This window comes from Meles meles, chromosome 5 (genome assembly GCF_922984935.1).
Source record: "Meles meles chromosome 5, mMelMel3.1 paternal haplotype, whole genome shotgun sequence".
Taxonomy (NCBI): Eukaryota; Metazoa; Chordata; class Mammalia; order Carnivora; family Mustelidae; genus Meles; species Meles meles.
This window is the reverse complement of record NC_060070.1, coordinates 14,288,818-14,305,247: the sequence shown is the minus strand read 5'-3', so window position 1 is coordinate 14,305,247 and position 16,430 is coordinate 14,288,818. Positions and strand designations below refer to the sequence as shown.

Here is a 16,430-nt window from a genome sequence, read left to right as displayed (position 1 = left end):
CTGTGGAATACCAAAGAAGGGCAGTTAATTCTGTCCAGGGCTTAAAATGCCCTTTAGGTTGGAACTTGAAGTCTGCTGAGGTAAGCCAAGTGTCTGTTCTAGGCAGAGAGGGCAGCATAAGCAAAGGCAGATAGGAGCAACAAGGCATGGCTTATAATGAAGATGACCGTATAGATGTATTGTCTGTGCAGACAGCTGCAAATTCCAAGGCCCTTAAAACGTTAGACTTCGTGTTCCAGTAGGCTTCATGCCAAGACTGTGTTCCTCTACTTTTATCTTTCCCTAGGTTCCAAAAATTACATTTGTTAACCTAGGAATAACTAATTTAGATTAGTGAGTGAAGTGGAAGCCAATGTCAGTTCACAGACCAGAATCTGCCAATTACTCTGCATGCGTTCATAAAACACCTATTAACTTATTGTTAGAATTATGTAGGTACTGTGATGATTTCTAACCAGCTGTGATGTTCTAATGGACAGGAAGTTTAAAAATTGATGAAAAGGTCTTTTCCGACTTCATTATGAGATGTTCAGCTCTCATACCTTCCCATGGGGTTGGGAATGGGGGAGTGGAGACAGGTAAGGGGGGAAATAACTAAACTTTTAATAGCTTATTTACAAATGAAATCTAACATTTGAGACCCTTCATAATCTCAATCCAACTGTTCTAATTATTAACTATTAGGTCAAGAGAAATTCAGTAATAATATGTTGTAATATTTAGTAACATGTAGATATGTCCTAAGGAAACCGAAAGAAACAAACTGAGAAACACAGGGTTGCATGGGCTTTTTGCAGAACAGAATATGGTCTAATGAACAGGACTTGTTGTATTTTTAAGTTGTGTAGGTCACCGAAAACAATTTTCATCAAATGTTCTGGTGAAGGTAGAGTGCCTTTCATAAGCAGAGTGTTAACAAGGGAGAGGGATTTTTCTCAAAATAAAATTCTCTGATGTATTTGATAATCTTTGGCCAGCTTTAAAATCCTAAGAATAAACTAGCAAGAGAAAATTACTCTGAAAGTTAGCACAAGTTAGGGCTCTAAAGGAAATTTGGTAATCAATACAGGTTGACTTATGAAAAGAAACCCATTAGCCCACAATAAAACTGTTTTAAATTTATGTAGTGTATATATATGCTTACAAAAATTCATTCTACTATAGATTGCAGCAAATAGAGAAAGGCATGCAACTGGGGAAGTTAACTAAATTTCTTGTAATTCTTTTAACACTTCAGTCATATAGCCCTAATAATTAAATCATTTTTTTCCCTCTGGGCATCCTACCTTGTTGTAACTACTATAAATTTAACACTTATCTACCAGGTAGAGCTCTTCTTGTAATTGTAGTCCTTTGTGTATCTCACATTTTCAAAAACTTGAGTCAGTATTTCCAACTTCTCTCACTTCTTTATGGAATAACGGACTTTTCCTACAGTTCTTTTCTTTCTTCCTTTGGTATCCCCTCCTCTTCACTAGGTAAACCAGTTGAATTTACTACTCTTCCTTGTAGTAGTGATTTTCACACTGGGAGAAATGGGGTGTCTCCCATTGTTGTCTGTAGTAGTTCTTACCCTGGGAGAATAATGGGCCGTCTCCTGTTGATATATCAAGTACAGTACTCAGTGTTCCCGTCAATACCAAGAGGTCCTTTATAGCTGTGCGGCCTCAATCAGACATTCCCAGGCTTCCTTCCCCTTTAGGCCTTACTTCTCTGGGGCTGACTTCTCACAAAAGAGCTAATCATAACCAGGAATCCCATGGCAAATAAGAGCCACTAAACTTATCAATCTTCCGGAAAAAAATGCTGATTCAGCTTTAATCTCACTTTAAACAATAATTCTCCTTTCACAAAGGTGAAGTCATTTGTCTCATCTGTCATCGTATTTTAGAGAATCTTTTTTGTCTCAGCACATCAGTGCCTTCAAACCTGACTTTAGTGTACATTTCAATGAGGAAAGGGAGTATGCAAAACTAGCGGAGTCTTAAGCTCTAACTTCCAGTTTGTAGGTAATACTGTGCTTGAGGACCAAGTTAAATGACACCATAGTAGCCTAATCTGAAATGACCATCTGTGCAATGTCATGAAAAAAAGGGGTGGCAGTTGGAAGGGCTGTTCTAGACTTAAGCAATGTAACCACCAGATTTCATGTGTGATCCTTAGTTGGATCCTGGTCTGAAGTCCATTAAGGTATCTGGGGAGAACTGAGGGCATTTCAATTGGGTACTTGAAGATATTAGGGAATAACTGTGAATTTTGTTAGTGTGATAGTAAATGGTTAAGGAGAATATCCTTATTTTTAACAATGCAAGTGGAAATATTTTAATGATATTTGTAACTTCTAACACCAAGAAAATACGGAAGCATTATTGAAATTAGGTAACACATGGGTGTTTGTGCCAGTTACCCAATTGTTGCCCCTTGGCAACAAATTACCTGTCATTGCCCTACTCTGTGATGCTGCAGCTGGACCTGCGTCCTTTGTCAGTAGGGGGTGGTAGGAGGACATGCAGGAGGAAGGGGTTTCTTTTCTTGTTTCTGATCTGGGGGCACAGCTGCCCAGGGTGCTCTAGGACCATGTGTTAACAGGGTGCCAAGATACTTAGTCCACATTACTCTGGATGTTTCTGTAAGGTGTTTTTGGATGAAATTAACATTTAAATCATGACCTCTGAGTAAAGCAGAATGCCCTTCATAATGTGGATGGCTTCATCCAAACAGTTGAAGGCCTGAAAAAAGACTGGCCTCCCCTGAGTGAGAGAGAGTTCTTCAAGCAGGTTGCTTTGGGACTGGAACTGCAGCATCAGTTCCCCTGACTCTCTCCAGCCTGCTTGCTCACACTGCAGATTTTGAACTCAGCCTTCACAAGTCATACCTGCCAATTCCTCCTAATAAGTCTCATGTATCCTATTGGTTCGGTTTCTCTGAAGAATCCTGACTAACGCAGATACAAACAGATGCTTAACCGTTTTGCGGACACCCTGGTGGGAAGCTGCTTGCTTACCCTTCCGAGGGTTTGAGGTTCTGTCTGCAAGGCCTGATCCATTACCACCTGCAGACCAGCTCTGGCCCAGGGAACTTTCCTGTTAAGTGGGCCAAAGCCACGGTCTCTCAAGTAGGTCTGACTCTACCTCTGGGGAGCCCCTTCGAAAGGTGTTCTTTCCTTGGGTTCTCTTTCTCAGTCCTAGTATACGAGTTGCTCTTATCTCCTAATAGCTTATCCTATTACAAGTTAAAAAGTCCTTGTTATCAAAATTATTCCTGTTCAAATTCATGGTATGGTTTCTGCCTCTGAATTGGACTTTGACTAATACAGTATTTATCATATTATTTTATGTTTGAAGTTTTTCATTAGTTAAATTTGTGATCATTTATTAAACATTTTACATAAAATAAAGTAGTTTTTGTCTGTGTACTTCTCATAGGAAGAGTCCAAAATATATAACCAGAATCATGTTTGTATTGTATATTTTTTACTAATACACTAAGAGAAGATTTATATAAATTATCGGTTTTAAAAATACACACATTACTTCTGTGTGTTTATCTAAGTTAACTCATGTTTTTAAAGAGGATACTAGTGAGTACTTAACACACAATGTAATCTGCTGTGAATTTTCACAAGCTATAAAAGTCTTTAATAATAAGTCAGGCTTTTTTGGAAATAATTTCTACTAAAGATTCATAATCAGCATAGTCCTTCAAGGACTGTACAAGTTCATCCAGTAGATGCCCCCCTTGCATAAAAGTTTCAAGATCATGAAGTGACTTGTTTATTCTGTGATCTGTGACCCGGTTCTGTGAAAAATTATATGTTCTTATTTTCTCTGACCTTCCTTTAGTTCCAACCTATATAAAAAGATATGAGATACAGTTAGATTCAGGCAACTAAACCTGTAAATTTAACTTACCTGGAGATTAAGCTCTTGATTTATAATTTAAAACACAATGTAAGAACCAAGTTTTAAACATTTTGAATCCTCAAATAACACAGGAACATAATAGAAAAACAAAATACTGGCTTTAAAGGCCAACACATTTATAGCATTTGACCTTCTCTCTGCCATTTCAGTGCTCTATGACTTCATTTATTTCAACTTTCAACTTTAGCTTCCCTATCCATAAAATACAAACAAGTAATACCTACTACACCATGATGATGTATACATTCAGCTGAGCAGAGATGGTATTCAAATGGTAGTTAAGTATATATATATATATATATATATATATATATATATCTAAAACTTCTGTGAATTAATCTGATCATTTTCAGTGATGATGCAGTAGTGAATTCCCTTAGAAAGAAATTAATAAAGGGCTCTGTAATTATAAGATTTTTTTTTTTTTTAAAGATTTTATTTATTTATTTGACAGATAGACATCACAAGTAGGGAGAGAGGCAGGCAGAGAGAGAGAGGAGGAGGAAGCAGGCTCCCTGCCAAGCAGAGAGCCTGATGCGGGGCTCGATCCCAGGACCCTGGGATCATGACCTGAGCGAAAGGCAGAGGCTTTAACCCACTGAGCCACCCAGGCGCCCCAAGGGCTCTGTAATTATAAAATTAAATACCAAATAGGAAGAAAGGTCAGCTTGCTTTCCAACTTTCTTCCATAATTTTCAAAGTATTAAAAAATGGGGATTAAAAAAAAGTGGGGATTCCATATACCTTTTTTTAGTAACTTTGATTAAAAGTCTGAAAAAACAAGCCTTTGAATATAGAAACTAGGGCAGAGATTTAAAATTACTATAAAACAAATAACACCCCCTAGGTTGAGCTACTTGAATTATTTCCTTATTTTAAGAAATACATTGAAACAGTTTTAACATATATAAAAACTGGGTTATCTAAAAATATTTTTATCTTTCAGAGCATCTTTTAAGTCCAGTTTTACCTGAATCTTTCTAGCACTGTATCTTTTCCTTGTTTCTTCCTCTAGATACATGCTGTACAGTTTTGCACGTAGCTTTTTCATAGCCATCTCTCTGTTTTTCAGTTGAGATCTCTCTTGTTGGCATTCAGAAACAACACCTGAATAGTGTTATGAGAATTATTAAAGAGTTTTAGTAGGAAAATCTTCTTCATTTTTTATCAAGGAATACTTTTTCCTTTTCTTCTTCCTTTATGAGGAGAGAAAACAGAACTCTAATAAAAAAGAAGACTATTAACAAATAACTTTTATAGAGTTCTCAGAAAATGAAAATTTAAGCTTAAGCTAAACTGCAAAATATATTCATATTGAAAGCAGGCATATGGAACAATAAGCACTTATCATTTAATATGGATTATTTTCCCATATCCTTAGCTAGCCACCATAATTTTTTTAAAGTAATAAGAACAAAAATAATCCTACCAAAGATAGTCACTATTCATATTTTTATGAGGATTTTTATCCACTTTTTTTCCTATTCCTGTTTACATACTATGTATTACATAGACATCATCTTAAAGTATAACTTGAGGAGTTCCTCATAACCATAAACATAAAAATCAAAAACCTATTAGTCCATCCCTGTAAACCACTGCTGATCCATGAGAATTATGCCTATTTGAGACTGAGCACTGCAACAGCTTCTTGTATTCTTTCTAGGTAACTGAGGTTTGCTATCCATGTGCTTTATCACATGTAAATCACTGCAGTAATGACTGTAAAGCACATTTGGTTCTCCCTGATAGTAGACTGAAGACTTAAGAAACGTTTAGCTATATCTCCATTGCCTATCTACAGTCAGAACTGCTGGAAGTTTGTGAGTGGACTTCATGGAGAAGCAGGCCTGGAGTTAAGTGTAATAATTTGCAGGTGAGCATGTTTCTGGGTAGCGAGTTCAAGAGTTCATTTTCTCAAAGGAGTCCATGTCCCCCTCCTTTCAAAGAAGGCTAAGAACCAGTGATGTAGAGCATTTTCTGACAAAGAACTACCCATGACAATGACTTCATTCTGAGGATTTCCTTTTATTTATTATTTTAAGCAGGCTCCACACCAGCCTGGGTATTGAACTCATGACCCTAAGATCAAAACTCACATGCTCTACCTGACAGAGCCAGCCAGGTGCCCGGATTTGCTTTCAATAGTGATATTTACAAAGTGTAAGCTTCAAGAAGCTACCTGGAAGGACTATCCACACCTTTTCTTCATGGTCACCAGTATGGGCTTAGATCCTTCCATCTTCCTGGCTTTGCAGAGTTGCATCTAAGGATTCTAAATAAAGTATTTAATAATAATCCTTAGTAGTATATATTCTGGTAATTAAGGATTTATTACAGTGGAAAATTAGTCAAGTTATTCAGAATTTGATTTCTTTCTTCCAAGTTTTATGTTGCAGGGATAAGTGCGTACCTGTTGGAAGATGAACTATCCGGACAGCACTGTCTGTGGTATTTACATGCTGTCCTCCAGCTCCACTGGCTCGCTTAGTATCAATTCGCAAATCTTTTGGGTTAATTACCAGATTAATCTATACACAAGAGGAAATATTAGGATTTAAAAATATCACATGTATATGAATTGTTCAAAGGCAAGAACTGTCCATTTATAAATAAATATACGTCACATACGGAATTGATATTAAGAAAGTTTAATTTTAAGAACGTAAAGTAGTTGGAAGGATACCATTTTTAAAACATCTAAGAGTGGTGGATCAAAATATAATACAAAACAAAAACCCTCCAAATCCTCAAAAACCAGACTTCTCTGTAAATTACCCTCTTCTTACCACATGAACAGAAGAACTTAGTTAATATTCGAAATGGGAATATAGGAACTAATAATGTGAGCTTTTGTGGATTCTTTCTGAGTTTAAAAAACAACAAAAAATGCTAGCTTAAGAACTATGAGAAGGCTTACTTTAATTTTAAGTAAAGAAGGGCTTAAACGTATTTCAAGGTAGAAGAGAGGTATATGGAAACTGGCACAGGACAAAAGCCCTGCATGAACACTGTAACAAGAGATTTACATTTTAGTGTGACTGGGTTATGAAGCAGCAATTCTGTTAAGTAGTTACCCTTGTTAAAACACGATTCTTGCTACTCTGGAAAAATCAGATAAAGCAAAAATCGTTATGAAAGTAATCAGTATTAAGTCCTTTTTAAAGTAGGTTAATAATGTTTCTCCTATAAAGATGATCTCAGAATAACTCCTTTAAGCTTAGTGGTGGAGAAAAATTAATAAATAGTACAAGATTACATCCTTCCTTTATACATCTTTATTGTTACCATCTATTGTGAAATTATACTTTTTGGATGGAGGTAAGAGATTCTCCCCCCAAAAAATATGTGATGAAGGCCAAATGATAAGAAAAGGAATTTAGTACTGAATATCACTTCAGTAAAGTGAGTTATAACTCTGGGGGCAAAGCACCGTGCTGGGCCCACGATTCCAAGGGGAGACTGTGACGCCTTACCTCAGTCGGTTGGGGTAAGATTGCTACAGTCATGGTGCTAGTATGGATGCGGCCCTGCTTCTCTGTCTTCGGCACTCTTTGTACTCTGTGCACACCTCCTTCAAATTTCATGTGCTTATAGGCTTCTAAACCCCCAATGCTGGCAGATGCATGTCTAAGGCCACCTTGAAAATATTGGGAAAACAGAATTATTATTCTTGCTATTTGTAAGCAATTGTCCATCACTTCCACCATCTTGAAATGTATTTAAAAGTGCTATAAAACCATATAAGCATACAGAATGTAAAGCATATTGAAAAACTTTAGCAAGCCCATGAAACTCAGTGTTTTAATACTTAATACCTCGACTGCTAATAACCACTAAACATAAAGCATTTATGTATTAATGAACTGATTCAATGACATACCTAAAAGACCACCTTTAAAAGACCATTAATCATTCAGCGGTGAATAGTGAATGATTAACATTTTATAGGCCACTTCAAAATTGGTATATTTGCATTCAAAATTATTAAGTAAATGATGAGCATAAAATCAGGTAAGCTTCCTTATCAAAAAATTCTAAAGCTTAGTCATGGTCTTTCCAACCCTTATCCGAGGACACACATAGATAAACTAAATCTGTACTCTTCCCAAAATGAATTAAACAGTTTACTGACCTATTTCACTTGGAAAATATTCCAGGGTTTCAAAATGCCATCTTTTAAATGCAGCATATTGCTGATACATATCAAACATCTCTGACGTAAACAACATTGCCTCCTGACCCCCAACTCCTGCAGTTACCTCCAGGATCAAATCATTTTCATCTGTTTCTTCTGAGGGAACCAAAAGTAAAATAATCTGTAAATACAAAAATATCACCCCTCCTATAATTAGTAATTATTTAAAACTTAAAAAATAAAACTAAATCATTAGATGCAGGATGCTAAATATTCAATTTACTTAAAGTTTCTCTAGGCAAACAGTACTGCTGATTGATCTTCAACTATCTTGCCAATGAAAACCATATAGTAATGTATAACTTCTATAAAATATTAGTGTAACAGCTATATTAAAAATGCTGTAAAATTCAGCTGAAAGTTGCAGCCCTGCATTGTTTTGTTTGTTTTTGGTGTTCATGTATAATTTATGTGGGTCCTCTATTCAGTTAATAAGCAAGAATTTGTTATGAGTAGGGCACTATATTGTGTGCAGAATGCAAAAGAAGATTCTGACTCTATCTTTTTGAAATCTATAGCCTAGTACAGCAGAAAAGAAAAAAAAAAAGTTGAAACTGTATCTTTTTAAGCTTCTTTAATTTGGAAGAGAAATTTGTAATACTGGGACTAAAAAGGCCATAAGAAATGATGTATGATCTGGTCCACTTCCCTTATTTTCAATGTAAAGTGAGGTTACCAGAGACTAAATGACTTGGTAAAGAGAAAAGTGTTGGCAGAGCAGACATGAGAACTCAAATGCTCCTGCCTTGATCATTCCTCCTTCTGCTAGGATGCCTTTCACCCTTCAATAAGTACTAATACAGAATAAAAGCTTCTTAGGTTAGGTGAATTGAATAAGAAAAGCTACCAACATTTTATTGGTCCCCTAATAAATGAACAGGTACTCTGCTAAGCACTTTAAATACTTTAATTCTTAAATCAATCCTAGGAAGATAGCATTAACAGATCTACCTAAGATGTGAAAACTAAGTTTAACTAAGCTTAGTTTAGTTGAGTAATACAGTTGAACAAAAACATACAACTAGAAAGTGGAAGAACTAGAACTTGAGCCCAGATCTGCCTGAATTTTGAAATATCACACTTCGTGTTGGTTTGGACTTATAGTTGTTACTACTTCTCCATCTCTCTAGCCTATGCCAATACAACATGATCATTCACATCTTGAGTAAATGATTGAATTAATGTTTGTTCATTACTAGTCAATGAACAGAAACCTTTAATACATAGGTCCTTTTATTTCACAAAAAAATTAGAAAATGGGTAGAAGGCAAGTTACATGAGGCTTTCCACTTCATAACAGAAGTGGTCTCTGGAATGGGTAGTAAAGACATTAACTTTTGATGAGTCCATATTTGTTTAGATAAAAGAAAGAATCTTTAAATTAAGCTGCCCCTTTTCTGGGCTCCTTCCTCACCTTGCCATGTCCTTTTACTTATATCCTCAGAGGTAACTACTGTAAATCTTTTTTTTTTTTTTTTAAGGATTTTATTTGTCAGAGAACACAAGCAGGGAGAGCAGCAGAGGGAGAGGGAGAAGCAGACTTCCCACTAAGAAGGGAGCCCAGTGAGGGACTTGATCCCAGGATTTTGGGATCATGACCCAAGCCCAAGGCAGGCGCTTAACTGACTTAGCCACTCAGGTGTCCCACTACTGTAAATCTTTAAGCTCTAGTTTCCAGAATGAGCAAAGAGTGGCTCTAATTCAATATAATGATTACTCTTCATCTAATGCCTACAGATTCTCCTAGATAAAAGACTGAAGCACTCTAGTTTAGTTCTAAAAGCCCAAGGGCCCACTCTAGGTCCGGCACTCCAATAGTGCCAGAGACAAAACAGTAAAGAAATATTCCTGCTGCCAAGGAGCTCACCATATACCACTGCTTCATAACCTCTTCTACCCATCATCTATCCCTACTCTCACCTCTCTTAAAAAACCTAAAGGTGGGGGGGAATATAATACTGATACTTATTTCATTGCTTTTCTGAAAAATCCTATCGATGTAAGTCACCTTTTTCCCCCACGTCTCCAATCCTTTTGGTATAATAAAAATAGGACCACACGGAATATGCTTTTCCTGCTTTAAAAAAATTTATAATTCTAAATATTAATAAGCTACTCGGTTCCTGAGTTGTTTTTATAAACTTCTAATAAAATTCATTAGAAGTAATAGTACAAATGCTTATTCTCTGCAGGATCCCCTACCTTATGCTTCAACTGAGTTATTTCTTTTTGGCAGGAGGATATTTCATTCTCTGCAAGTTTCCTTAAGTCTTCATTTTCATCTGCAAAAATAAAGCAGTAGGTTAAGTTTTCCTTAATGTCAAATTGCCAACAGAATTCAAGGTCGTCGTTTTATTATTATTGTAGCTGAAGGAAAAATAAATGTCCATCTTGTCCTTTTAATAACTGCATTAATTAAAAGTAGCATCTTATGCATTCATTTTTATTAGTATGTAACTTAAACATTTTTCCCGATGACAGAAGTATAAGTAAAATAAAAAAGAATCTACAAAAAAATAAAGAAGCTATTAAACTATTCTATGAAATTCTATGAAACTTCATATCCAAATATGATATATCCAAAGATCCAAATATGCTTTTAGTTTTCCAACTTAGACTATACACTAACAGAAGGGGAACAGAAAATTCCATCAGTTAAATCACAACTGAATTAAAAAATAGAAAGTTATTTATTGTCCCTTTAGCAAATATTTCATTAATATAAAATAAATATCCACCCAATTATTCAGATCCTGCCTCATGTTCACATAATATTTACATGAAGTACTCCCTGCCCAACTCGCTTTACTCTCTTACTTCATCTTTGAGTTTTCATTTTACCTTACAAAATATACCTTCTCAAAAAACAACAACAACAACAACAACAAAAAAAAAAAAAACAAAATATACCTTCTCATCTCTCTATCCTATGGACAACATGCAACCTACAGAAAGGAGAGAAGAGGAATTTTTTTTAGCTCTTACACATAACTCTCTTTGTTGAACTCACTTTGGTGAAAGATCGGACTGGTCCAGAGTATCAGTTTGTATGTCTGTTCATTAATGAAGATCTAACTATGCTGGGAATTAGAGATAATAATATGTAATATGTACTCTCAAGGCAAGGTTTTAGATAATTTTAGTTTCTTCATATTTTTCTAGGGCGGAAAAACTCACAGAGTAACAACCCAAAACACTAGGTGATTAAATATTAAAATGGTAGCACACTAAAAGATTGTTTCTGTGTTTATTTGGGGGATGGGCAGAAAAAGGGAAGCATTAACTCAAGGAAAGGTAACAACACCACAACCAGTGAAGTAAGGAATGATGAGAAGTGTTGGTGGGAAGGCAGGAAATTGTGGCAAGAATTTGGCATGGAAGAAATTTGGTAAAATGCCAAATGTGTTGAAGCAGAAAAAGGAAAAATGCATTCTAAGTCCACTAAGTTCTCTTAGGCCAACATATACAATTTCTCTGAGTCTCCATTATCTTGAGAAAAATGAAGGAGCTGGGCTGGTTGACCTCCAAGGTCCCTTTCAGTTCTGAAATGCAGTTCTTCTGTAAGGCTAAGGAGACTGGAATTAAGGTCTACAAGTAATTTTAATTTTAATATGACTTTTTTTTTTAATTAACCCAGTATACCCAAGACATTATCATTTCAACATGTACTTTAAAAATATTACAAATTATTTTTTTAAAGTAGCTCTTTGAAATCTATTATTTTATCCTTATAGTACATCTCAATTCAGACTACATTACAGGTGCTCATCAGCCAAATGCGGCTACTGGCTCTAGAGGGTTTAAACTGAATAGTTATTCCTAGGCAATGGAAACATACTAGTTCTTTCTCAGTATTACTAATCAACAAGTTTAAGGGCCTTTTCCTCTTCAACCTTTCAAGTACCCACTTGTTGTCACCCCCTCTTTTCCTACCCAAACTTCAGGAGATTAAATACCATGTTTATTACTTCTCTTGTTAATTCTCATTTACTTCTCAAGTTCTTACACTGGATTTCATAATCATATTAATAACACCATTTTTATTAAAACCACCCATGACAAAACTGCCAATTCTAAAGGCCTATTTCAGTGTGAGCTGAAAAGCTGAGCCCTTTTTAAATCGGGTATCAACAATCCCTTACTTGAAATTTTAATTGTTTTTGTTTTTTTTAAGCTTCATTTATCTTATTCAAGGTCCCAAAGGTCTGCCTATTCTTTTTTTTATTCTTTAAATTTTTTATTTTTTATTAACGTGTAATGTATTATTAACCTCAGGGGTATAGGTCTGTGAATCGCCAGGTTTACACACTTCACCATAGCACACAGCTTCCCCAATGTGCATAACCCAATTGCCTGTTCTTTCTTGATCTTTTATAGCTTCCTCCTCTGCCTGCTCCTCAAATGCTATGTATTTCTGTCTTTGTTAGCATCTTATTTCTACCCTACAAATTCTTCCTGAGTACTCTCATCTGCTTCAGAACTTTACTTTATCAAGGTATGCAGAGTTCTCATGAATATTCAGAATCCGTTTTTCTTGTATGCCAGTTGTTGTTGTTTTTTTTTTCACCTAGATTATGATCTTTATCTGAATGCGCTTACAGGTCTCTTAGTTAAATATGGCAGCCCGTTCAGCACAAAACATCTTTTTCCTAAAATTTACCCAACTTTTATATTCTCACCCTAATTAATAGTATCACTCATGTTCTAAACCCAGAAGCTCAACATTTTCCTTAGAATTCTGGCTGTTCTTCACTCTTCTCAGGACATAAGCCACCAGATCTGTCTTGTTGAGGTCCCTGCCTACCACCACCTCTTCTTGGACTGTTTTAACAGCCTCCTCACTGGCCTGTCAGCCACTAGGGTCCCTGGAGAATATTCCCAATCCGTTCTCAACACTGAGGTCAACATTAATCTTTAAAAAGACGTCACTTCTCTGCTTAAAAACATATGCTAACTCCCCACAGTCTGTAAGAACCAATCCATTTTCTTTGTCAGGCAGGGTTACCATGTGTCTGTCTGGTTTCAAGTTTCTGTTACATTGTTGACACCCATACCTACTCTGTGCTCCTGCTATATCCTAATCTTCCAATTTGGTACCTTCTTCTTGCAAGTCATCTCTGCCTTCAGTCTCCTCTTGCACTGTCTGGCAACCTCCTCTATTCTCTTCAAGACCCATTTAGATGCCACCTTTTGCTTTTTATAACATTGCTGTTTATTGCAGAAATTAAAACAATTTATAAATTAAATTAAAACCCACTTGTATTTTTACTTCTTTTTTTTTTTTTAATATTTTATTTATTTGACAGAGAGAGAGAAGTCACAAGTAGTCAGAGAGGCAGGCAGAGAGAGAGGGAGAAACAGGCTCGTCACTGAACCGAGAGCCCGATGCGGGGCTCGATCCCAGGACCCTGAGATCATGACCTGAGCCGAAGGCAGAGGCTTAAACCACTGAGCCACCCAGGCGCCCCGTATTTTTACTTCTTAAACACTGCTCTTCTTCACTAGGCTATAAGCTAAAAAGTAGTTCCATATTTTTTTTGGTAATTAGTGGTGTCTGACATAAACTCAGGAGTTGCTGAATGATATTTTCTATCGTTATATAAAGGTGAGTTGTGTTTTGCCAGTAACAATTTTCTAACATTCTCTTCTCTACAGCTTAATTTTTAATATACTAAAACCTTAGATCCATTTGATTTTTAAGCTTTGCTTAACCTATGAAACCAAGTTAATTTTCCCCCAAAAGTATTTTTTCCCAATATGGTAAATGAATCCCCCCCCGCCAACACACACTTCGGGGCATCTACTTTTTCTCTTAAATCACTTAATTTAGATGTTCCTTAACTCCCACCCAGACTATTGCATTAATCCTCTGTTTTCCATGGCATCTGCAATCCCGTTCCAGGTTGACTTCGAAACTACCACAAATCAAGCAAGAAAGCCATTTCTGTCATTCACTCCCGCAGTCTAAAAGCTTCCGCAGGCTCCCTTCTGCCGACAGGATAAAATCAACCTTTTCAGATTAGTATTTCACACCCCCACCCTTATAAAATGTCTCAACCCGCCACTCTCCATAACCTCTTCCCTTCCCTGGTTAACAAAGAGTACAGTGATTAAAAGCCTAAGATTTGGAGTGAGTCCAATCCAAACTCCTTTCCTTAGAAGCTGTTTAGCCTGAGGAGTTATTTTAGGTTTATTCCTCATGTTCCTCTTCTGATGCATGAAACTAATAGTACCTACTTCATAGTTCTATATGTCAACTGGATGAGCTAATACACAAAAATATTTAAGCAAAGCCTAGAGTACGGTAAAAGATCAGTAGAGGTTAAACTATTCTGAATATCCTCTAAGAAGGGACCTTTATCTTTGCACAAGGCCTTCCCAACAAGTTCTCCTTGCTTTCCCTAGGTGTCTGTTCAGAAATCTGTTCTCACTTTCAGCTGTACTATTAATTTTCTCTCCCTGAATACACTGTGACCCTTTCTAGAGCCATGATAGCCAAAGTGCGGTCCATGGAAGCTTGTAGAAATGCAGAAACTTAGGACCCATCCATGTTTAAATGCACACTAAATCACTAAGGAAACTTGTTAAAACGCCAATTTCTAGGTCTCAGATTCTGAGTACAAAGTCTGGCTTTAGCATTCATCTCTCCTGGCACTGTCACAGGTGGTCTCTACCACTCTTTGAGAAACCCTGCTCTCAAGCCCATAACAGCTTGTCCTTGGTGAGCTGAAGATCGTCCACCAGAGAGCAGGCAATCAATACACTTAAATTCTGTAAAAGGGGGCAAAGCATTGTGTCAAGGGAGCATAAGGGCTCAAACACGAAAGAGTGGGATGAGAATGCACACAACTATATCTTGACCTCTGATCCAAACCAAACAGGGCTGCAACTGAGTAAACAACTTCTAACTAAGGGAGGTGTGAACATCTGACCAGCGGCATAGTAGGAAAAGCAAATAGAGTCAAGAATTTGCTTTGAATCCCGTTCCCCCCGGGCCCGACCCTCACCGTGTAGCAAGTGCTCGGTCTCCTGCAGCTCCCGCTCCTTCTCGCTCAGCAGTTTGGCCGTCGCCAGCAGCTCAGACCCTGCCTGGCGCTCCAGAAAGGTCCGCAAGGGCCCGCCGCGGGCGAACAGCTCCTCCAGCGGCAGGCTACCACAGTTGAGGTGCCGGCGGGCCGGGCTGACAATCTTGCGGGCCCACAAACACCGAGCAGCACCCCGCAGGTACTGGGACCGCATAGCTAAACTGCAACCACCGCCGTCAACCAGAGCCGGAAGTTTCGTACAGCGAATCTCGCGACACCGCGCGGAGTTTCGAAACCGGCGAGAACTGACCGGTCCCAGCCCGGCGCACGCGCCAATTTTAAAGGGCCTCCCGAAAGCCTCGGTGGGAACTTCCGGCAAGCATTTAAACGCCCTATTATTCGCGGAGGCCGGAAGGGGGCGGAGCGGGAAGTGATCCACATTTAGAAGCTGGGTCGGAAACGCCTCTTCGAACGTGCAGGGGCGGTGTGTTGGGCGGGAGGGCGGGGACGCTGAAGGTTGTCGCTTGGTTTTCTGACGTCGAGGTTTTACATCCCAAGCACTGAATGAGGATCTCGAGCACTGCAGTGGAGGGCCGTGTAGTCCGCTAGCGGGGCTGAGGACAGCCTTTTTTTCCTTCTCTTTTCGACGGTAAGACTCGTGTTCATGAGGACGGGACTAGGGTGCTCGAAGGCAACGAGGAGAGTGAGTTCCCCAAATCTTTCCAGCCTTTGTGTGTCGCGAAATTTACTGGCTTTCAAACGACTTCGTTCCTCACAGAGTCTCCTGCCCGTCCCTCCTCGCTCCGAGTTACCGTTAGTACTTTTAAAACATCGAGTGATTCCAAGTTCCGATGAACCAGAGCGCAGCAAAACCGTCACAGAGTCCTGCCTTCGGTAGCCCAACCTCCATCTCCCTCCAAAAATCTTGAAATAGCGGATTGGTGCCAGGGATATTGAAGATTATTGGTATAATGCTTTGCATTTTCAAAAGAGCTTTTCGCAGCCCACCAGAGGGATGGCTAGGAGGGTGTAAGTATAACCAGTCCTTGGCAAGGGTTGACTCAGTCGGGGAACTCCCACTACTTAACTAGTTTGCGCAGAGTGTACTAAATATTTTCACTGTTGAGAGAGCTGAAAACTTCTAATTTCAAAAATCAAGGGATAATTACGGGAGCCCTTGGCAAGGTTAAATCATCCTTGAGTCCTCTAATCAAAACTGAGGTTAGGTATGAAATTCTTGTAAGATGAGCTTACATTGTCTCCATTCCTTACAAATGAAAAGTG

General features: G+C 37.9%; 1 protein-coding gene across 7 annotated transcripts; it reads right to left on the bottom strand.

Moving 5' to 3' along the window:
* MTRF1L (mitochondrial translation release factor 1 like) lies at positions 1-15,509 on the bottom strand. 7 transcript variants are annotated; one of them, XM_046006629.1, is made up of 7 exons: positions 15,129-15,477; positions 10,324-10,403; positions 8,059-8,242; positions 7,400-7,563; positions 6,337-6,454; positions 4,894-5,030; positions 9-3,849 (listed from the first exon to the last, which is right to left on the bottom strand). In XM_046006629.1, the coding sequence occupies exons 1-7, from the start codon at positions 15,358-15,360 to the stop codon at positions 3,649-3,651; spliced, it is 1,116 nt and encodes a 371-aa protein (XP_045862585.1). In that variant the 5' UTR covers positions 15,361-15,477; the 3' UTR covers positions 9-3,648. The 7 variants fall into 7 exon arrangements, 6 of the variants coding, with proteins under 6 accessions (XP_045862588.1, XP_045862585.1, XP_045862587.1 ...); XM_046006630.1 differs by lacking the exon at positions 9-3,849 and adding an exon at positions 6,106-6,198 and having other exon boundaries at positions 5,009-5,119; positions 15,129-15,482; XM_046006632.1 differs by lacking the exon at positions 15,129-15,477 and having other exon boundaries at positions 1-3,849; positions 8,059-8,217; positions 10,324-10,402.
* Between the last annotated feature and the right edge of the window lie 921 nt (positions 15,510-16,430).

Coding starts and splice junctions, on each gene's coding strand:
- MTRF1L (XM_046006629.1), bottom strand. CDS start 15,360: ATGCGGTCCCAGTACCTGCGGGGTGCTGCTCGGTGTTTGTGGGCCCGC. Junction 10,404..15,128: donor GACCGAGCACTTGCTACACG/GTGAGGGTCGGG, acceptor TTATTTTTGCAG/ATGAAAATGAAGACTTAAGG. Junction 3,850..4,893: donor ACAGTGCTAGAAAGATTCAG/GTAAAACTGGAC, acceptor CTTTTTATATAG/GTTGGAACTAAAGGAAGGTC.